Source organism: Cimex lectularius, unplaced genomic scaffold, assembly GCF_000648675.2.
Source record: "Cimex lectularius strain Harlan isolate CLEC.00 unplaced genomic scaffold, Clec_2.1 scaffold76, whole genome shotgun sequence".
Classification (NCBI taxonomy): Eukaryota; Metazoa; Arthropoda; class Insecta; order Hemiptera; family Cimicidae; genus Cimex; species Cimex lectularius.
In genome coordinates, this window is record NW_019392636.1 from 995,059 (window position 1) to 1,018,195 (window position 23,137).

The 23,137-nt window shown below is 35.1% G+C and overlaps 1 protein-coding gene across 9 annotated transcripts in view; it reads right to left on the reverse strand.

Annotated features, from left to right (window-relative positions):
- LOC106669841 (golgin subfamily A member 4-like) overlaps window positions 1-23,137 on the reverse strand; it is a 33,072-nt gene that overhangs the window by 2,811 nt on the left and 7,124 nt on the right. Inside the window, exons 5-39 of one of the 9 annotated variants that reach the window (XM_014399629.2) lie at window positions 23,051-23,131; window positions 22,907-22,972; window positions 21,149-21,235; window positions 20,939-21,028; window positions 20,758-20,847; window positions 20,571-20,660; window positions 20,141-20,230; window positions 19,988-20,071; window positions 19,878-19,919; window positions 19,671-19,760; window positions 19,513-19,602; window positions 19,370-19,444; window positions 19,091-19,162; window positions 18,956-19,021; window positions 17,941-18,009; window positions 17,753-17,848; window positions 17,601-17,690; window positions 17,391-17,483; window positions 17,246-17,317; window positions 17,132-17,191; window positions 17,011-17,070; window positions 14,983-15,039; window positions 14,823-14,918; window positions 10,564-10,632; window positions 10,328-10,396; window positions 6,333-6,398; window positions 4,573-4,641; window positions 4,353-4,514; window positions 4,217-4,273; window positions 4,070-4,153; window positions 3,920-3,997; window positions 3,573-3,630; window positions 2,297-2,805; window positions 2,123-2,237; window positions 26-159 (exon numbers count right to left, since the gene is read on the reverse strand). In XM_014399629.2, the coding sequence (XP_014255115.1) occupies window positions 26-159; window positions 2,123-2,237; window positions 2,297-2,805; window positions 3,573-3,630; window positions 3,920-3,997; window positions 4,070-4,153; window positions 4,217-4,273; window positions 4,353-4,514; window positions 4,573-4,641; window positions 6,333-6,398; window positions 10,328-10,396; window positions 10,564-10,632; window positions 14,823-14,918; window positions 14,983-15,039; window positions 17,011-17,070; window positions 17,132-17,191; window positions 17,246-17,317; window positions 17,391-17,483; window positions 17,601-17,690; window positions 17,753-17,848; window positions 17,941-18,009; window positions 18,956-19,021; window positions 19,091-19,162; window positions 19,370-19,444; window positions 19,513-19,602; window positions 19,671-19,760; window positions 19,878-19,919; window positions 19,988-20,071; window positions 20,141-20,230; window positions 20,571-20,660; window positions 20,758-20,847; window positions 20,939-21,028; window positions 21,149-21,235; window positions 22,907-22,972; window positions 23,051-23,131 (3,276 nt within the window). Of the gene's footprint in view, window positions 1-25; window positions 160-2,122; window positions 2,238-2,296; window positions 2,806-3,572; window positions 3,631-3,919; window positions 3,998-4,069; window positions 4,154-4,216; window positions 4,274-4,352; window positions 4,515-4,572; window positions 4,642-6,332; window positions 6,399-10,327; window positions 10,397-10,563; window positions 10,633-14,822; window positions 14,919-14,982; window positions 15,040-17,010; window positions 17,071-17,131; window positions 17,192-17,245; window positions 17,318-17,390; window positions 17,484-17,600; window positions 17,691-17,752; window positions 17,849-17,940; window positions 18,010-18,955; window positions 19,022-19,090; window positions 19,163-19,369; window positions 19,445-19,512; window positions 19,603-19,670; window positions 19,761-19,829; window positions 19,920-19,987; window positions 20,072-20,140; window positions 20,231-20,570; window positions 20,661-20,757; window positions 20,848-20,938; window positions 21,029-21,148; window positions 21,236-22,906; window positions 22,973-23,050; window positions 23,132-23,137 lie in introns of all 9 variants that reach the window. The other 8 variants (XM_014399624.2, XM_014399626.2, XM_014399625.2 and 5 more) reach the window with 8 other exon arrangements.

The window sequence follows — 23,137 nt, forward strand, 5'->3', positions numbered from 1 at the left end:
CGAAAAATCCCAACTCGATAATTACCACGTCATTTTTCAACACCGTCAGTTTCTCTTTGTGAAGGACCAGCTCTTCGGACTTTTTGTGCATCGACTCTTTGAGCTTCTTGTTCTCGTTTTCAAGTTGTTTCAGTGTTTCCGACGGCACTGGGGGATTGCCTGAAGATACAAAACAGAAAAATAATGATTTTTTAGGTTATTATTTTATCACTAGCATGATGCGAAATTAAGTTTAAGTCCAAAACACCGGACATGATCCAGCCTCAGACGCTAAAAATGAATGGGAATGACAGCATCGGATCGACTGAGAAGCTCCGACGTATCAAGAGGACGGTCGATGGGTGGGCCTCGTAGAATAGGAAATGTTAAGTTGATACATGGAGACTTACTTTTGGGACAAAGTATTGTCCGGCATGTTGAGAAAAGTTACTCGATGGGTCCCACTTGATTCAAGTGTAATTTTTTTGGCCCATATAAGCAGCGTGTAGGAATGCCACCCGAGATAACAATTATTCTTGTGCACAGCAGCGAGTATTTACGTTCCCTGTTCCCATTTTTGGATTAAACAGGCTGTTTTATCTTATAGTTATAGATGTTTCGTTTTGAGTTCCTTTTGGTGTATATTGAGAGTGAATGTATTTATTAGCGCAACTGTCTATTTGGATAGACGTGTAAATGGAGGAATATCCAGTACTCCACTACCGTACTTGAGCGATTGGTATACAAATAGGAAAATGTATATTTAAGAATAAATGAGAGTGTGTCTAGATTTAAAAGCTGAAATGACAAGATAGTGAACCGTCTCCTAAGGACTTTTGAGCTTAACTTCGGTGGCGGGAAAAAGAAGACAGATGTTTTACCTCGGACTGCCAAACCCCGAAGTGAATGATTCTCGCGGCAAGCGGAAACATAATTTCATGCTGATTAGGAATGATTGGTTAGGGACACCAAGTGCATTTGATCTCTACATGCCTCTCGCAGGTATATGGCGGATCGGACAATGCAGTAAGCGTCCCAACATGCGAGGGTGCTAGATCTCTGCATCCCACTAATGGATGAGGAACGGTGAAGTGCCCTCACAGTTACATAACCGCTCTCGCCTCCTGCCTACATGCGGCAGCCACTGTTAAATCCCCCCCCCCAGGGCGGGAGGGGACCGACCTCAAAGAGACATTGAACCTGTTTACCCTAGGAAGAGTAGCAAATACAGTCTAGAGCGGGTGGACCTGCTGGGAAGTAGGTGCAACCTGAAAGGGGGTGGTTGCAAGCTGCCGGAACCATCTGTCTCTATAACAAGGAAGGCTTGAAGCCAACAATGGTCGATAGCCTCTTCCCAGAAAAAATAATGCCGATGATGATGAGCTGAGGTTAAACATGAGTGACCCGGAGTATGGGGCGCAACTTCAAAGAGACATCATATTCACGAGCACATTTCTAACAACTGGGGGGGGGGTCTGGTTTCCTTAGGGGAACATAGTAACCGAAAGGTGGAACTTATCTCACTCTTTTCCGCTTCATTAGCCCTGAATCGTACTCTCAACCCTTAGTTACAAGTGGGGTGTTTTCGTATACTTGCGAAAGAATTCGTCAGTGAACTGAATGTGTGAAATGAAGGGGGATGGAGCATGATCGACGGGCGAAGTGTCGTTCAAGTGCTTCTATTTATCGGAAAATTTATCGAACCTTGGGGTGGTTAGTATTCCACCTAAATCGAAGAGCTCCTTCACTCGGGGGTGATGGAATGGTCAATTGCATTCTGGGGGTACGCCGAGAGGTCCGGTGAGAATTTGCTTCAGACCTTCGAGCTTCTCGCCGTTGGAAGGGGCAAGTGGGGAAGAATCTAGTCCTGATCTTTAGGCATTTTTTCATGTAAACTTTGCGTTGCCTCCCAACTTGGTATAAAGTACAAATGGTTACACGCCAGGTGCTGCCGAAAAAGATCCTCATTGTTTTATTAAGTCGATGCGACCCCAACAGGAAATTAAAAGCTCATGATGTTTATGATCATTGAACAAGATCTAAAGGAAGGAGCAAAGAAAGAATCCACTTGTATTGATTACTTTTATCGTTCCAGTAAACCATGCATCACTTGTATTACCTTACCATGTTTTTTATTACTTACAAACAACATTAGGCGGTAGCTCTGGGACTGTGAACCCTTCAGGACCGTCGCCCGACGAGGCGATCATCTGTCCTTGGATTATCCTCAAATTCTCCCTTGCCGTTTTGATTCGGGCCTGGAAAACAGTCATAATTAGTCGTACTTGGGACAATCTCGCCGAACTGAATCGCATGCCTGGTAAGCCTCGAAATCTGCCAGATGAGTGTTGTACCGTTTGAGCTGGGTCCTGTACCTCGTCATCAGTGCCGAAAGCTTTCCCGGCGGAAGAGGAGGCTGGGATTTCTTGTACGTTCTACCGTCTGAGCATGTTTTGAGGGATTTGACCGAACTGCTCATCAGGTTGTTTTCCATTTCTTCTTCGGCGGCCTCGTCTTCTTCCAGGCACTCGGCTTCTTCGTTCCTGAGTTCTTGGGCTTTCGAGTCCAACTGCGCGGGGTTTTCTTCTTTTCCAAACTGTTCCACTGTTTCTTCGTTTGAATCTTCGAAGGCGTTTTCCTTGTCTTTACGTGTCGGGGAGGCGTTTTGCTTCCTCTCCGCCTTCTCGTCTTCTCCTTTTCCTTGTTTCAGTTTCGGAGACAATTCATGCCTCTTGTTCCTCACAGCATCTATTCTTTCTTTTAGAGACAGCAAGGTTGCGTTCTGTACCAGGGATCTGTTTGCATTTTCAGAACAACCGGCTGGACCAGTGGCATAAAAGAAATGCATTATTCTAAGCAACTTTAAATAACAAAATATGCAAGAAACATTGTTTAAAAATCATATATGAACAAAATCGATTATTAGAATATTTCTTAAACTTCTAGGAATTTCTTTAACTTTGTCCGTGAAGGGCGAAGCATACCAGCCCCCCCCGAATGGATTTATCTACATCTACCTCATTCATACGTTATACACAATATAACACAACAACATGAAGATAGACGAATCGAAAAAATATTAATATAAAAAAGTCCCTGCAATATGTTATATTTATATAATGATATAACAACAATAAAATTAACATAAGCTCATCAATTTCACTTTTCAATTAAAACTAATAATACGAATGGATTAAGTTAATCCTGAAAGAGATGAAAAATACTAATAACCAGTGAAGGAAAAAACCCTGAAAGGGACCGAAAAATAATTAAAATATTTATTCTCATATTTAGAAATGTAAGTTCTATTGCTTCCACGCTCAAAATTTTCACTACTTTGTGTTTTTATCTGTCAAAATTTCTATGATTTTCTCCTGTACTCACTCTCTTTCTCCGCCCCCCTCTCTCACTCCCTCCCACCGTTTTTCACAATTTACTTTGTTTCTCTTTGGCTGTATAAATTTCTGTCTTTCTGTTACATCTTTTTATCTGTTTTCCCAACCCTTTTACATTTTCTCTCAATCTGACTATTCGGACTTTCGGTACAGCTCGTCACCATGTGTTAAAAGAAAAGTTGTATGCAAAAAACTTACTAGGCTTAGGGGCCACTGGCTTCATTCTGGTAGGCGATTCCGCTTTAACGACTGGTATCTAAGATTGAAAATATTTACACTTATTAAAAATAAATAATTAAACTTTATTAAAACTCTTATTTATCCTTATTTTAATGGTCGCAGAAAGGTAAACAGTAAGAGAACATTCCACGGAGGGTTAACGCTTTTGCACTATAATCTAATTGTTTAATAGTGAAATTAAAACTATTTATTTTCACCATTTTGACTAATTAGGATGATAATAACAGAATTATGAGTTTTCGTCGTTGATTTTTATAGATTTTATAATTATAAGTATATTTTTTACAATATTTCAGCTGACTTACGCGGTTTGATCGAACGACTTTCTTGTATGTTATCGACGACTGTATTCCCGAGCCGGATTGTTCGGTTTTCTCGACCATCTGAAACGTTTTTTTAATTTATGTAAATATATATTCGTTTTGTTTTAATTTTCTGATTTTTAACTGAGCTACCTTTATAATCCCTTCATTTCTTTTGGGCCTCGAAGAAGCCTTTTCCATGGTTTCACTCTTCTCAGCCTCAACTTCGAGCTGGCCCTGCCGACATTTGACAAATTAATATGCTTTACTTTGAATAAAGTCGTATTTTTTGTCATTCACCTGAGGCTGTTCTTGGGTATATTCAGCTGCGTATTTATCGAGGTTCGACGTGAAAAACTAAGGCAGAAACATTTTAATGAAAGATATCCGAGACAACCTCCACCATCCCAACATAAAAATAAAAAATAGACTAAACTGTGCATGGTTCTTGCACTACGTCTTCTTCAGCGTTCGCCTGTTGGCCTTCGGAGGGCGAACTCTCCGGAATAGAATCCTTAACGGGCAACTCCGTATTTTCTTCACTCGGTTTGTCTTTCTTAGCCTCGATTAGAGGGATTACTTTCTCTCTCTGAGATAACTGCAAAACCAGCGATTATTCGTGAAAACCAACAACCGGCTTTGAAATAATTCCTCACCTCTGTTCGGTCTGTACTCTGTGTGTTTAATAATGTGTGAACATTGTCCTCCCCCGCGACCAGACCTTTCTGCAAACGAATGAGTTCTAGAATGATTAAGTTGAACCCGGGGACTAGAAATGATAAAAAAGACAACCGGCCAACCAAGAACACCTTATAATTATTAAAAGAATAAAGTAAAAAAGTAAAGAAATTCCTGTATAGAATTTTTCGAATTTCTATTGACGACTGTTTTTGTATACTTAATTGTTTAATATGTATAAAAAAGGCTAAAGAACGTCGAGTCTATACGTTTCTTCCTGTTGAAACTCACGAAGAAAGACCCATGGATGTCAAACTTTGGCGCCATTTTAGGAAACAAGCTAACATGAAATCAATACCAAGAAAAAACTCCACACCAACCCAAATTCACCCCGGGAAGGTACATAAGATTTAAGGAAAAACCAAAAATTACCTCCTAGATCAAATCCACAGACCCATGCAAGGACAGGCTCCTATAAGCTACCGCTACGACTCCAAACAAATAAAACTTAGAGAAGAACTTAAAAAATGTGTTTGCTAATTAATGCCCTTGGGCGTCATGGAAAATGAAAGTACCATAAAGATTAGCAAAAGAACCATCAACGCTGACTTTGTAATACATGAACGGTTAAAATAAGAGGACACGGGAGCCTGGAAGAAAATGGAGAATTTAAAATTGACTAAAGGTATGTTAAGTTAAACAGTAAAACAGTTAAGTTTTGGCTAAGAAGGTTAAAAGGCTTGATATGGAACGTAAGAAGAGACATGAGTTGAGATCACCGACAGCATAGTGACTCGCTGGAGTGCACAGAGAGTAATAGAAAAAGACCCGACTATGTTTGGGTTCCATGACACTACAGTAAAAAGCTAATGTTCTTCTCTTGATGGAACAACACCCCCAGGGTGGACACAGGAGGAAAACTATCTCGTCAAGAAAGACTCGCCTAAACAAACAGCAGGTCTGCAAGCAAGGTGGAAAAAACTATTTGAGAACAGGACATTGCCGACTTAATGGACATTAAAATATTGAGGGTAGCTATGCCATGAGAGAAGAGGAAACCGCAGTATGCTAGTGTGGAGTTATAACTAGGTTTCTTTACTCATAGCCAAAGAAACAAACTCAATCCATCAAAAAGTCTGAGAAGTCGCTATGTAATAAGGCTTTGGAGAATAGAATGCATTTAGTGGTCTATATGACCTATATTAGAAGAAGATAATTGTTCTACCTCAACGACCAATTTAACAACATTGGAAAGACACGGGGAATCTTTTAATTTAAAATAACTTAACAGCCTTACTTCTTATCCCTATTTGACTAAAATCTGACAGATTCAGCAGATCGGATTTATTCCCGAGTGCTTTGTTTCAGCTTTAGTTCCATTTCTTTTCAGATGTCATCGGTCTCGAGTCGGCTTAGCCGTTTTAGCATAGAGCGAACACTGTGTGCAAGTCCCAAGAAGATTTTTCATTCCCCACCCGGTTACTTAACATTAATTTTCACGTTAAAGACAGCAACTCGCATAATATTTGAACCAAACAGTAACGAAAATTAACGATCACTAGTAAATATTTACCTATTTTGATAAGGTAACATCCAACAAACGTTAATAACAAAATCATATGATTTATGCCAGAAAATAGATCTGGCGGGTCTTGTTGTTTATAAATCGCGTCGGTTGTAATATTTAAATTGAACTGGTCTGATAGAAAGAGAATCTGATGTATTTAGCGGTACTTACTTTGCGTTCTAAAGTGTCCGTTTCGTTTGACTCCATTAAACTCTCTTTGCAAGTTTCTTCCGCTGGCTGGAACCAACCGTTTTATGGTTTAACAACAATCGTTCAAAATCCTCAACAATTATTTTTTTCATAAAACACATAAGTGGGCCAGAAATGTGTAAGAGTTTATATATTTTACCAATCAGGTTACAATAAAACCTTAAGGTTCGGTCATCATCGACTGGATGGAGGTATGTGAAAAGTTTAAATTTGACCGAGCCTTCTAAGGCAACATTGTTCTTTGAGACAACCACAATCGTTTAATGTCGTGCATTTGCTACTCTTGGTACAGTGGATAAGATTATAAACAACTGCAAGATACCCAACCGTGATAAGATTTGTTTCTGCGAAGAAGATAATTTTTGTTCATAGCTTACATCATTACAACTGTAAGGCTCGGAAAAACTGAAAATGATAGATTAAAGAGAACAAACTGGCCTACAATCATGTAAAGCACACCCAAGAAAATGCAGAATTCACTAATTTCGTGGTCCGCTTGAAAAACGGCAAAAAGGAGGGAAAACTCAAAAGGTGGGGTTGAGATAGGAAGTTGATGTCCGAGTGGATCGAGGTCACGATAGCTCAAGTGGTCGAGCAGCGGCGTATCTAGCCGAAGATCGTGGGTTCGAATCCCGCTCGTGCCACTGACTTTTTTTACTCAACTAAAAACCTTAATTAAATATGCTGAATGTGGCACTGAACAAATGGACGTTGGATATTCGAATCTCACACTTGATCTATGGATCTAAATCAATCGTATTATTTTAAACCATTGCAAAAGGAATCACTCAGAAGACTAGAATTAAGGATAATCACTATCTTCATTACCATTATAGAATAAAATAACACATAAAAACAATGGGTAAAGCTGATACAAGCTTGGCGACTAGGTCAATAAGATGCTGTCACCGGTACTTGATAGGACAATACTAGAATTGATAGGAAAGTACAAATATATTCATGAAAAATAGTGCAAGTTTTTGGTATGAACCCTGATGTATTGAGATATTTCATCATATGGTATGAAATGTGATGAACACGCTATTTAGTCTGACTATCCCCGCAGTGTTGGTGAGAGGCGATTCTACATTCGCCATCTTCAGTGTGATTTGTTTAAAGTCTCTTTTAGGGGTGTGTTCATGTGTCGGCGTTATCTCTATCCATGCTTTGTACAATACAATCCTGCATGAATAAGACCAAAATGGTCAGTAGCGACCAAATTACAACTCTGGTATAATTAGGTCTTTTTTTATACGTCTTACATTATAATTAGTGGTCATGTATCAAGGCTCACCATATTTATGCGAATGCGGCAAGCCACAATGCCAGAGTGAAATTTCTGTGTATTAACTGATTGATTGTTAATATTGATATCATTACACATTATAACTATTATATTTAGTGGTCAGATTGACCAAATTACTTCTTTCAATTAATTGTTCTTTGTTTGTAAGGTCTTGATTGAAATGAAAAAGCCAGTGTCACGAGCGGGATTCGAACCCACGACCTTCGGCTCAATACACCGCCGCTCTAATCACTTAAGCTATCGTGACTTCGATCCACTCGGACACCGACTCTCCATCTCAAGCCACAACCTTAGAATTTTCCCTCCTTTTTGCCATTTTTCAAATATCGTGTAATCAGGGTTCGATTCTCGGCGACGATTCTAGGCCACGGAGAGCTGTTAGTGAAGTTATACTTCGTTTTACTTTCTAAATCCATTATATTTAGTGGTTTGAAAAATGGCAAAAAGGAGGGACAATTTGAAACGTAGGTTGAGATAGGGAGTTGGTGACCGAGTGGATCGAAGTCAAGATAGCTTAAGTGGTTAGAACAGCGGCGTATTGAGCCGACGGTCGTGGGTTCTAATCCCGCTCATGGCACTGGCTTTTTCATTTCAACCAAGACCTTAAATACAAAGAATAATGACATATTAGGTTGACGAAATCAAATTAGTTCTTATGAATTTTTTTATACATAAAATCATTCACAGTATTTGTCGTCTGAAAATTGAAAATGATTTTATAAAGGGGTACTACATACATTTTATGAAATTCGTTGTTTACGAAAACATAATTTTCAGAACAAAACTCGAGTGAAATCACAGGGAGAAGAGGCGGACCAAAATATATTCCTAAAAAAGGGTATTTGTTCAGTTTTAAGTCTAACCAATTTTTCAATTTTTTTTGATATTCGAGTTGCTAAAAGAAATTTTAAGCTGGGATTCACGTCGACCACCACTAAAAATAAAAAAAATTAAGTATTTAATATTTAATAAGTTATCAATAAAATAAAATTAAAGCAATTCCTTTAAAACAGGAAGGATTAACATTAAACTTAACGTCAGAACTACTCAGTAGCCAACAATTATGAATTAAAATTCCATGGGCTAAGCTGGGATTCGAACTCAGAACCACCAGCTTGTTAAAGTCGTTCGCTCTAACCACTCAGCCACCGCATCCCTTCTTCTATTCATTTCTTTTTCTTATATATTTTTTTAAATATTAACGACAAAAAGGTCATTTATAAACAATATATGATATAAACTTCATATGTTAATAGAATGACATTGATTATATAATTATACCATCTTCCAACTCTGAAGATAATTTGGTGGACGTACAATTGGAAACGTCCGTCATTTTATGCAAAACGCATCACCATGAAGTTATGCCAAGCTTGAAGTGACACTACGACGCAACGACCAATCATAAAATAAATACTCTCGGACAGGTTTCCTTTTCTTTTTTGATTAAAGGTTTAAACGCAACCCAATAATGTTTTGTGCCACATGAAGTCATCGTTTATGTAAAGGATATGAAAAACGGACCTCAACAAAACGTTCGAAATCTAAAAAGGATCGCCATTGTCTAGAAGACGCCAGGCGTGATAAAAGGAGAACGTGTTGACAGAAGAGACTGTTCCGAAACTCGCGTTTTCGAAATCAGTGGGGAAAAGGCGTTTTGTCTATTTTCCTCCGTATTATGACAACAGATCTCAATTAACAAAATACGCCATTAAAGAACTATTTCTTAAAGACTTAAAAAATCAATATTAAAAAACGGGATGCACCGGATTTTTAAATTTTAATTGATTTTGCAATTTCACGCACATTGAAGCCATAAACAAAGACTTACGGACCAATATATTTTATTGGCTAAAGCCACGTATAGATTGTAATTGAACTTTGACTATAGATAAAGATCAAAAATAACAATAACATATGCAATCAAAATTGGTAATCGGTTAGCGAGATATTGTAGGGAGACGATTAAAAAGTCAAATTCGACCTTCACAAACCGACAACCTGTTTCCGCAAAATTTGAACAAAAGGTCGGGCTTTAATGGCTGTAAATGTATTGCAAATTTAATTAAATTCGATATAGCAGAATAGAAGTAAAAGAATATTTGTTATAAAAGAGCCTTGAACATAAAGATAGTTTTGTACAAATCCCAATAGATTCATGGCCTTTAAGAAATTTTTGAGGACATAGCAAAGCTGTCGAAGTAAATATTTATGAGCATTGCAATTGAATTGTTACTCTTTAGACGAGATATTAAAGACATCGTGTGTATATCAGTGTTTTAAAGAAACAAGTTTGTAAAATAAAATATAGACACAATTAAATTCACTAATTTCCAATGACCAATTAATGCATTACAATTAATTAAGGTTTTTGAAAAATGGCAAAAAGGAGGGAAAACTCATAAGGTGGGGTTGAGATAGGAAATTGATGTCCGAGTGGATCGAGGTCACGATAGCTCAAGTGGTAGAGCAGCGGCGTATCTAGCCGAAGATCGTGGGTTCGAATCCCGCTCGTGCCATTGACTTTTTTCATCTCAACTAAAAACTTAATTAATTATAGACACGATGTTTAAAAAATGTCTGTTGGAATAAAATAAAAATAATAATTATAATAATACACAAATTTAATTAGTGATTTAACTTCACTCACCTCGTATTCATAAACGGAAGTAGGAGATTGGATGACTGGCGAGAATAGATCGCCGCAGCTATCTGCACTCTGATTTTAAAAATAATTAAAAATTGTTTTAAATGTTACATAAAACAAACAATTTTCGATTAAAAACAAGGTAAACGTTGGGATCAAAGAAAAAGCTAAATTAAAAATAATCATGATTCTAAATTTATTATAGTTTTGTCTATTATAGAATTGTCGAAAATACTTACATTTTTTTGAGGTTTCACATCAGAGAAAGTTTTGTACATCTTCATTTCGCTGGGGGTCATTGGGCCAGCCTTACAAAAGATAAAGGAAGTAGTGATATTAGGAGATTTATGGGTTAAAAGGCGGTTGTTCATAATAAAACAAAAACAAAACAAAAACCATTAAATTCGTTTAAAAGTACACTTCGATAGTAATTCAAATTTAAAGTTGGCCTGCAATGAGGAAACATTGATAGGAAAACGCTGAGATAGATAGATAGAGAGAGAGACATACACACATTGAAAGAAAGACAGAGAGTGAGAGAGAAGGAGAGGGTGAGGGAGAGGGAGAGAGAGGGGGAGAGAGAGAGAGAGAAAGACACACACACAAAAAGAAAGACAGAAAGTGGGAGAGAGAGGGTGAAGAAGAGGAAGAGAGGGGAAAGAGGGAGAGGGAGAGAGGGGAGAGAGAGAGAGAGAGAGAGAGAGAGAGAGAGAGAGAGAGAGAGAGAGAGAGAGAGAGAGAGAGTGAAAGAGTGAGAGAGAGTGGGAGAGAGGGGGAGATAGAGATAGAGATAGATAGATAGATAGATAGATAGAGAGGGAGAGGGTGAGGGAGAGGGAGAGAGAGGGGAAGAGAGAGAAAGACGCACACACAAAAAGAAAGACAGAAAGTGAGAGAGAGGAAGAGGAAGAGGGAGAGGGAGAGGGTGAGGGAGAGGGAGAGACAGAGATAGACAGACAGAGAGAGAAAGAGACAGAGTGACAGAGACAGGCAGACAGACTAGGGGGACTTATAGCCATGGATCTGAATAAAAAAGATATCAACAACCTTCAAAGAGCTCAAAACGCAAGCATATGTAATATAGATAGAGTAAAAAAGTAAACATATAACTCCATATTACACATAAGAAATTAAAACTTTTGAAAATCAAAGACGGAGAAGGTTAAAATTGACTATGACTACAATAAAAATTTTGAAAACAAAATTACCCAACTATGTGTACAAGGAATTTCAATTCTTTCAAATGTTTACGACCACAATATTACAGACGCATATAACAGATTAAGGGCGCCAAAACATAAAACATCAATAATCAACAAATATTTATACTTGAAGCAACACGCAATTTCAACAATTTGAATGCAGATTTAAAAATAGAACAAGAAAACTCAAAAACAGAAGAAGAAAAACAGAAGAAAAATTATTGACTTGTTAAATAGCTTCCTATTGAATCTCTAACACTGTGTAGTATAAAGACTCGTTTAATGCACTTTAAATGTACTAATTATTTAATTAACTATTTATATACTCTCATTGTATTATCTTTTTTTGCATTAAACTGCTGCGATTGAAACACTTTAATATCGCATAATTTTGTTACTTAGTAAATTGTAAATTTTTAAAATGTAAGTAACATTTTGACAAAAATGGATAATATATGATTTTGTATAAGATAAATGTGTAAATAATGAAACAAATATAAAAAATTTGATGTTGGTTAGTTATACCGGTATAATATGTAAATTGACGTAATTAAATATATTTAAATATTTAATTATATAATTATGTTAAATATTTGTTTATATAATTAAATATAAAACATGCATAAAACAAAAAAAATACAAAGTGTAATGTGACTTCATAAAACAACATGTACATAATGTTGTAAGAACGGACAAAAATGTCCTATAAATGTACACATACTATATATAAATAAAAGAAGCCAAGTCTCTCTCTCTCCCTCCCTAAGTATAGGCTGTGATGGTAACTAAGTAAATATTAAATAAGGTAAATGCTAATATGTAGTATTTATTTAAAAAAAAATTAAAAATAGGTCTCATATATTTAGGAAAAGATAAAAAAAAGAAAGAAAGAGAGAGAGAGAGAGAGAGAGAGAGAGAGAGAGAGAGAGAGAGAGAGAGAGAGAGAGAGAAAGAGATTTTGATTGACCGAGATGATTTTTTAGCCACTCAAAATAGGTCTCGTATATTTTGAAAGAGAAAAATAGAAATTCATTAAAGAAGATTTTATTAGGTTTCATGGCCCGCTTGACCTAATAAATTCTTTTCAATCAATTAAGGTTTTGGTTGAGATCAAAAAGTCAGTGTCACAAGCGGGATTCGAACCCACGACCGTCGGGTAAATACGCCGCTGCTTGACCACTTGAGCTATCGTGACTTCGATCCTTTCGGACACTAACTGCCCATCTCAACCTACCTTTCGAATTTTCCCTCCTTTTTGCCATTTTTCAAAATTCGAAAGGTTGGGTTGAGATGGTGCTGGATGACCCAATAACGATGGAAAAACTATTGGGAAACATTTGTTCATCTTGACCAAAAAAGTGCCATAGAAAAATTAAAACTTTTCTTTATGACAGGTGATCGGTCAGATCCCAATATCTACAGAGGTATTGTCAATAATAAACCAAATTTTTTACGCAATTTCTTTGCAATCGAAACACTGAATAACACAGGACTTCTTCAAATTCTTGCCGTAAAGGGAAAAGCTGTGTTAATGCAATTTTCACCTTGTGCTCTGTGGTCAACATCAAATTAAAAACAGAGAAAAGTAAATGTTTTATGATCTACGTGTATTTTGCCAAAGCATTTGATTAATTGTCACACCATAAACTTTTTAAAAACTGTATGGCATGGGTGTGAATCCTAAACTTATTGGAATTATCAAAGAGCTTTATGAAAAAGCAAGAATAATTTTATATTGGGATGATGATTACTCAAATGAAATTAAAATCAGAAAACGAGTCCTGCCAGGCGAAAATGTCTCCCCAATTCTTTTCTGTTTGTTTATCGCAGACAAATGTCTTTCTTCCGCTCTCGGGGTACTCAAAAGATGTACATGAATTAAATAAAAGACCTTATAAAGATACTATACGCAGATAACGTGACTATAATTACGTATCCATGTGATACTCAATTTAAATGAAAATTACTAAATGAGTACAGCAAAATAAACGACCGTAAACTGCATACCCTTAAACCAATAGTCGTGACTTTTAAAAAATGAATGTGGTAGCTTAAATCAGTCAAGAATCTTACTTATGAAGGTACATCCTTAGCTGTCTCAACTTTGGTGTCTCCTTTTTTCCTCTGGCAAGTTCAGTATGGGCTCTCTCAACCAAAACCTTAATTAATTTAAACTTTACTTTGAATGATTTTTATTTGAACTGTTATTGAGTTTAAGATTTTTGAAGCTTGCTTTTATTTTAAATGTAGTGCTAAGTGTGCTAAGTTCTGTGTTTTGGTTATTAAGTAATTAACTGATCTGGTATTATTGGAGAGAGAAAGAGAGAGAGAAAGAGAGAGAGAGAGAGAGAGAGAGAGAGAAAGAGAGAGAGAGAGAGAGAGTGAGAGAGAGAGAGAGAAAGAGTGAGGGAGAGAGGGGGGAGATAGAGATAGATAGATAGAGAGGGAGAGGGAGAAAGAGGGGAGAGANGATAATGATGGATAAAAGTTGAAAGGAAAAATCACAAACGACTGCATTCAGTAAAAGGTTGCGCGTGCTCAAATATGTCGTAATGACTTGAGTGAATGTGCGCAAACTTTCCTTGCTCATCACCAGTCATAAAACCCAGGTTTTATTTAATATAGTTTCGATTTCGTTTTTTACCCGCTTGAAGTTGTTTACTCTTAAGAATCTCCGGCATGTGGAGATTCGTTGACTTTCTCGTGATAACATCAATTTGCGTCAAGGTGAATATATCTAAAAGGGTACAATTTCCAGGGAGAAATTTCGCGGATTCGCCAGTTGCTGTCGGTGCGTGACAAAGCGTGTCCTTTAACGAGTCAGGAAGCGCAGTCAGACGTCCTACCACTGCGTCAAGATATAAAAACTGTCGTCCTCCAACTGAGACGCAACTCAGTTCCAATGTAATCATCAGATAGGCTTCGGAAATGTCAACTTTCGCTCAATATCTAAGACGAATGAAAACAGGTTGTCGGCGGATCTGTCACAAGAATGCCAGAAGGGACAGAACATCACATCTGGAGGCATTTCCGTGCAAGGTCGAAGAAGACGAACATATCGAGAAAACTTATAAATAATAATAACCCAAACAAAATTTAGAAGAATATAGTAGAATATTAAAAAAAAATTAGACAACAGTTTCATTGATAATTTGAAAACACAAGGATTAAAAAATTGCACCGGTCTGGATCTACCTTCTACCTTTCTTCGCACACCCATTTCTCATCTCTCATCCATCTGTTTTATATGATTAATTTTGCACATTTGTATAACAAATGTACAATAAATCTCTTACCACCGTGTTTACAAGGTCGTTGCACAATTCTTGTACTTCATTGAGAGCTCTAAAATCGTCAAACTTTTGTTCCATAACTTCATTGACCACTGGTTCCTGATAAGCAGTGATTAATAAAAAAGTTGATGGTCCTGTTTAAATACCTTACTGAATGTATTACCGGCATTTCTGTCTTTTCCAAAAGTGTCTCGGTGGCCGGTGTTTCTGGGTGCTCAGCCTGCAAAAAAAAAAATATATTTAAATCTTAAACGGTTCACAACCATTGTTAACTTCCAATTCATCCAATCCAAAAAGGTGGCATATAAGCAAGCATGTCAAGTAAAACTCCTATAGCTTTGCGATTTTTGTATAATGCAATGTAACTGGACAATAAAGCAAGTATTCTATATTTAAAAAAATTAAAATTAATAGAACAATAATTTGTTTTTATATTTAATTTTTATTTTTAATTGAAATATTTTTAAAATAAATATTTATTTTAAATTATAAATAAATGATTTAGAAGTTAAAATGGGTTAATTTGAAAATAAAACAAAATGTTATTTTGAAGTTAAAAATCGTTAATTTGAAATTAAAAATGATTAATTTGAAAAAAGTCTAATATAAAGTTTAAAATGATTAATTTGAAATTAAAAAAAGTTTAATTTGAAGTCAAAAAGGGTTAATTTGAAATTAAAAATGATTAATTTGAAATAAAAAAGGCTAAATTGAAGTTAAAAAGAGTTAATTTGAAGTCAAAAAGGGTTAATTTGAAATTAAAAAAAGGTTAATTTAAAGTCAAAAAGGGTTAATTTGAAATTAAAAATGATTAATTTGAAATAAAAAAAGGCTAATTTGAAGTCAAAAAGGGTTAATCTGAAATGTGTGGTGATTAGTGACCGTTAATCGATATTTATTTAGAAATCGTGAGATGCGGTCTGGTGTGATGTAGGTTTCAGAAAAACATTTTCTTTATCGTGCCAACGTTTCCATCTTTATATATTTTATATATTCAATCAAAGTATTGCCTTTCACCTCAAAGAAGCCGACGTCTTATACTTTGTCTTTTCTATACCGACATCCTTCCCCACCCCTTCAAAATCCAACGTATATAAACACAAAATAGCAAAATCTCACTGGCACTCTTGACACGACACGCAAGAATGACACAATTACACAGAAGACAAACACTTTGAATGAGTAGAAATACTTTGATTGAGTATATAAAATATATTTTGCATTGTATAAATTCACTTTTCCACATCCAAAATGTAATTGTAATATGTAAACAATGTTTGTAAATCCCATGCCCTGAAGATGATTTCAATAAAGATCGAAACGTTGGCACGATAAAGAAAATGTTTTTCTAAAACCTACATCACACCAGACCGCATCTCACGATTTCTAAATAAATTTTAATCGGCAATTAAAAATGATTAATTTGAAATAAAAAAGGCTAATTTGAAGTTAAAAAGAGTTAATTTGAAAGTAAAAATGATTAATTTGAAAACAGGCTAATTTAAAGTTTTAAATGATTAATTTGAAATTAAAAAAAGGTTAATTTGAAGTCAAAAAGGGTTAATTTGAAATAAAAAAGGCTAATTTGAAGTTAAAAAGGGTTAATCTGAAATTAAAAATGATTAATTTGAAATAAAAAAGGCTAAATTGAAATTAAAAAGAGTTAATTTAAAGTTAAAATAGATTAATTTGAAATTAAAAATGGTTAATTTGAAGTCAAAAAGGGTTAATTTGAAATAAAAAATGATTAATTTCAAATAAAAAAGGCTAATTTGAAGTTAAAAAGAGTTAATTTGAAATTAAAAATGATTAATTTGAAATAAAAAAGTCTAATTTAAGGTTAAAAAGGATTAATTTGATATTAAAAAAGGCTTATTTGAAGTTTAAAAAGGTGATTTGAAGTAGAAAAGGTTAGTTTTATATTAAAAAGGGTTAAAATTTGACGGAAAAAAGTTATATAAAAATTGTGATTGATATTTTTTGTATGTAGTCCTTGAGATTAATAAATTACAGAAATAAAAAGTTTATGGAGAATCTTTTAAATCAAAGATTCGTAGCTTGATCGTCTGGGATCACTGGTCTATTTATTCTCTCTTATTTGGGGGAAACAATCAAGCAACAGATCCGACACTTCGCAGACTTCAAAAAAACATCCAACAATGTAAAAATATGTAATAATTTGTTAAATTGCCTGTTCTTTTTCTAGCGATGGTCTTTCAGGCACAGTTTTCTCTAAAACGTCAGGTTCGGGCTAGAAAATATGTTAGTAATTAATGAGCATGATGAAAAATTTGATCTTCTTTGTGTCTTACAACGCTAGTTTCCATGTCCTGTTCTTCCTTTTCAACAGTCTTGTCCATTTCTGTATATTCCTATCGGAAAATGGTACTATACTATTATTAATTGTAAAATAATACGGATTTTACCTCGTCCCTTACCAGATTTTCTTTAGCCAAAGAGTTGTCGGCGATTATCGACGTCTGGCTCTTTTTCGCCGCCTAGGAAGAATCACAGACCAGTACTGGGAAAAGTATGAAAAGCTTTTATGATAAAAGAAAATAAAACACTTACTATTTTCGCCATTATGTTATTCGTTATGGTGTTTGCCATTTCATTCGGGTCCACTTTCAAATTCAAATTTTTCTCGAGAACGTGTGGCATTTCCTGGCGAAAGAACAAAAACAAAATAGCTTAATTTAAAAATAAACTGTAAATATTCATTTTGACAATACAATAAAAAGAATTAAGAAACAAGCCTGCAGGATTTATTCAGAACCTTACCAATTTACTGACTATCTCTCTTATTTCACAGATCTTTTCATTTTCTGAAATCGCCAAACCCTTCTCATCAAAGACGGTTGTTAAAGAAAGCTGAAATGTTTGTTATCAGAGTATAAAAAACAAAACAAGAGATCAAGCATAGAGGTACAGACATTGCACCCGAGACTAAATCCTTCTTTTTCCATTTCCAGTTGGAACTGGGAAGATTTGCTGTCTGTCTGTTTATCATCCATCAAATCGCTCTGTTCCTGCAAAAAATCACACAAAAAAAATATTAATTTAATTCTGTAATTAAACATGCGATTGAATAAGTTTTTGCTGAATAGAAGCAAAGACTTACAAGGTTTGTATCTTTTTGATTTGAGCAATTTGTTTCTTTCGACTCTAGCTCAGTTTCTTCCTGTCCACGCTTGAAAAGTGAAACATTTGTAACTTTTTGTTAAGAATATTTTTAAAATGATACTAAAGAAAATCAAAATTAAGCTGTGAGATTTTCTATTAGTGGTTCACACCTCGCAGTTGAACCTGTAATTTGGTCCTTACTGACCAACCTGGTCTGCCTATCCTTGCAATGTCGGCCTGCCAGACATTTATGTGTGTCTGTGTGAACATGGCGAAGTCTGACAGAGCAAAAAAGGGAAGATAGGCAGACGAAGATACGATCAGGAAAGACCGAATTACATAATAAAAAAATAATTACAGTACAAGTAAAACTTTAAGTAAAGAATACAAATTAAAAATGACATCCATTATATTTAGTCTATTGACCAAATTACTTCTTTCAATTAATTAATCTTTTTATGTAAGGTTTTTGGTCGAAAGCTAGTGCCACGAGCGGGATTCGAACCCACGACCTTCGGCTAAATACACCGCTGTTTTACCACTGTTCGAGTGGATCGAAATCACGATAGCTTAAGTGGTAGAGCAGCGGCGTATTTAGTCGAAAGTCGTGTGTTCGAATCCCGCTCGTGGCACTAACTTTTTCATTTCAACCAAAAACCTTACATAAAAAGATTAATTAAAAATTACATTTAAATCGGACCCAGCTGACAGATCCACACTGTTGATGCCTACCTCCTGGAAACCAACGCAAGAACGTATTTGAATTACTTATTTACTTATTTATTATTTACTTTCATTAATCTGTTGTTGCACTGAATAATAGGTTAGGTTAAAAATTGTGAAAATCGGCTTAAGTACATGGAAAAATAACAACACCGATTTAAATAAGATAATATTGGTAAAATCAGAAACGATTCGACACTAGATTTTGGACGAAAACGCGATTTCCCGCAAGCCACAATTTTGGACAATCCGCTTTTCATGACCTTTATAAAATATAAAATAATTAATACCGTTTCTATTTTATGGTCGTCTAAAACTGTATCAATTCCAGGCAAATTTTCCGTAGGAGCTTCTTTCTGAAATGATATTTTGTTCATCGAACCGTCAGAACACCGAGTTTCTGCCAATTACACATATTTACCGACCAATTTTATTGTCACTTCTTCGACTTTGAAATCGTCGGCTAGATGGAGTTCTTTTTTAATGCCCTCGTCTTCCTGTGAATTCGGCCACATTTGAATATAATAATATAATATAGTTAATAATTGAACTAATAATAATTATTATTTGCAGTCGTATCTTATGCGGACTTCACGATCTGCCCTATTTGTCGGATGACAGACCAGGATGATCGGATAAGACCCCCTCCTTCCAAAATACATAACCTCTCTTTTTTGAATTACCTGTCGATAAATAAACTTTACCTGAACAGTTAGAGGATCGTTGTTTACGTTTTCCTCATGTTTGATGTTTTGAAGAGGTTCTGATTGCTCCTCGGTCTGTAAAAAAAGCATTAATGTATCAAGTTGTAACACGAATGATTTAAACACACACAAAAAATATGTACTTTTTTCATATTGTCTGTAAGATTCTCCTGATCTTTATTTATGTTTTCCTCGTGTTCTCTCTTTTGTAGGGCCTCCGATGGCTTCTCGGGCTGTAACAAAAGCATTAATGTATCATGTTGTAACTCGAATGATTTAAACACACACAAAAAATATGTACTTTTTTCATATTGTCTGTAAGATTCTCCTGATCTTTATTTATGTTTTCCTCGTGTTCTCTATTTTGTAGGGCCTCCGATGGCTTCTCGGGCTGTAACAAAAGCATTAATGTATCATGTTGTAACTCGAATGATTTTAATACACACAAAAAAATATGTACTTTTGCCATATTGTCTTTATGACTCTCTTCATAGTTATTTATGTTTACCTTGTGTTCTGTGTTTTGTGGGGTCTCTGATGGCTCCTCGGCCTGTAAAAAAAGCATTTATGCACCATGTTGTAAGACTACGATCTAAATACATAAAATAGAATATATACTTTTTCCATATTCTCTTTAAGACTCTCCTTATTTATGGTTTCCTCATGATCACTTTTTTGTAGGGTCTCTGAAGGCTCTTCAACCTGTAAAAAAAGCATTTATGCATCATGTTGTAAAACTATGATTTAAATACATGATAAAAAGATATATACTTTTTCCATATTGTCTTTAAGACTCTCCCGATCGTTATTTATGTTTTCCTCGAGTGCACGGCTTTCTAGGGTCTCTGATGGCTCCTCAACCTGTAACAAAAAGCATTTATGCATCATGCTGAAAAACGACGACCGAATACATAATTCAATTAATTATTATTTCTATGTAAGGTCTTGGTTGAGATAAAAAAGTGAGTGTCACGAGCGGGATTCGAACCCGCGACCGCTACTCTACCACTTGAGCTGTCGTGACTTCGATCCTCTCGGACAGAATTTAGCCGAAGGACGTGGGTTCGAATCCCGCTCGTGACACTCACTTTTTTATCTCAACCAAGCCTTAAATAGAAAGAATAATTAATTGAAAGAAGTAACCATGACCAATTGACCACCAAAACGTAAATGGACTAACACATAATAAAAGTATACATACTTTTTCAATGCTGTCTTTAATCACTTCCTGATCATTATTTATATTTTCCTCGTGTTCACTGTTTTGTAGGGTCTCTGATTGCTTCTCGGTCTGTAAAAAACATTTATGTTAATAAAATTGTATGTTATTTTCCTGTCAACGTGTAATAACAATGTTTAAATACAGAATAGTATACAAGTACACATACATTTTCTACATTATTTTTGAGAGTATCGTGAACGTCACGTATGTTTTTCTCATTTTCAAAATTTTGTAGAGGCTCTGATGGATCTTCCGTCTGTAAAGACACATTAATGTTGATCAAATCTTATGTACTTTCGTGTCAAATTGTAATAACAAGGACAGCAATTTAGTAAAGAATTCATTACTTTTTCCGTATCATTTTTGAGACTATCGTGATCATTATATATCACTACTTCGTGTTCACCCTTTTTTAGAGGCTCGGATGCCTTCTCTGTCTGTGCAAACATAACATCATCAAATTTTTACCCATTATAAATACATAGATTTGATGTTATTTTTTAGTCATGTTTAAATACCATTGTTTACATACACAATAATTGTAAAAGGATACATACTTTTTCCATAGTATCTTTGAGCCCTTCGTGATCATTATTTATGCTTTCCTCGTGTTCATTGTTTTGTAGCGGCTCTGTTGCCTCCTCCTGTAAAAATATGTCGATACCACGTTATTTTCTTATCTTATTTACACGTGGTACTGTGAATATTTCAGGAGGTTATCGATTATTGTATTCAAGATATTACTCTTTTTAGTTTACTTTAATCTTTCACGAATTTATTCCATATAATCTCATAAAATGTCAATCCTATAAATTTTATGAAGCCAATAAAAAAGGACATTGAAAACTCTTGAGTATAGCTATTGTAATTTTAAGCAAACCAAATATAAAATCACTTTGAAGATAAAATTTTACGAGTTTCCGAAGTTCTTGTCTAATTAATTAATCTTTATGTAAGGTATTGGTTGAGATAAAAAAGCCAGTGTCACGAGCGGGATTCGAACCCACGACCTTCGGCTAAATACGCCGCTGCTCTACTACTTGACCTATCGTGATTTCGATCCACTCGGACACCAATATCCCATTCTCAACCCAACCTTTCGAATTTTCCCTCTTTTTTTTTTTTTTTTTTTTTTTTTTGAGTTCTTGTCTAAATTTAAAGTAAGATTTTATTGGCTTCGTAAATACGGACAGATATTGCACTTAAGTTGCCTCTACTAGCATTAAACACGTGTACTTTATTTCTGAAATGTCAATTCAAGTAAAATTAATGTTTATTCCTAAAAATTTCATTTTCTGCCCACGGTAGTCGTATAAGGAACTCATAAAAATGAAGTCTATTCTGTTCCTGTCACAAATAAAGACGACCTCATACAAATAATTCAGGAAACCTGTGCGGTTATGGGAGAAGAGGAGCAGGATGAACTTTTGAAAGCAGTAAAATCTGTCAGGAAACGATGTCAAATTAACATTCATCAAGAGCACATTTTGAACACTTAATTTAATTTTTAGAAGCTTTTTGTTTTATCTTATTGATAATAATCTGAATTTTGTACCAAAGAATCATTTTTCTTTACGTGGTATGTTCATTATGTTAAGTTTCAAAAACTTAATGACTAATTAAATCCATTATATTTAGTCTATTGACCAAATTACTTCTTTCAATTATTTATTCTTTTTATGTAAGATTTTGGTTGAAAGGAAAAAGCTAGTATCACGGCGGTATTCGGACCCATGACCTTCGGCAGATGCCGCTTACATTTTCATTTCAACAAAAACCTTACATAAAAAGATTAATTAATGACTAATATTTTTGAACAGTCTGCAACCGAAAAATCAAATTTTTAACAATGAAATGTTAATTTTATATTGGTGATGTACGTTTGAACAATTAAGTTTTTACAGATCATCATCATCACGAGGGGCAACCTTTCTGTAAGCCCCGTAGCCAATTTAGTTAAACTTTAGGCAAAAACTTTGGAAACTCGTATAATTTGTTTGTTAGTGAGTTTGCATTTTGTTTGTTTAATGTTACAACGACCAAATGAATCTCATAGATTTTTCAATAGGATTTCTATTGCCGCAGTCAAATTTACAATAGGATTAACATTTTATGAGATACGTTGGACTTTATGGAATAAAGTTGTCAAGTTGAAATAACCCGAAAAGTGAAATATCTCGTACATAATTGAGAATCAGACTTTGGTCCACAAGGATTTTTTAGTACAATTTAATATATCTCTACAGATAATCTCCTGAATTAATGTAGTCTGTTCATGGATCAGCGTGTATTCTTAATACTTAAAAGGTACATACTTTTTCCAAGTTCTCTTTGAGCCTCTCATGCTCTTCTACTTTGTTCATACATTCGTCAAGAAACCCCTGAACATGCAAAGCGTTGGATTTAAAAAAAAATTGTATTCAAACGGATTAAAAATAGGGTTTTTTGTTCTACATTACATCGACCACGCTGGAAAGGCTGCTCCTCCTGGAATGCCCTGCGTATTTCTCTTTCCCGCCTTCTCGAGCGTCCAGAAAGTCCTGAAA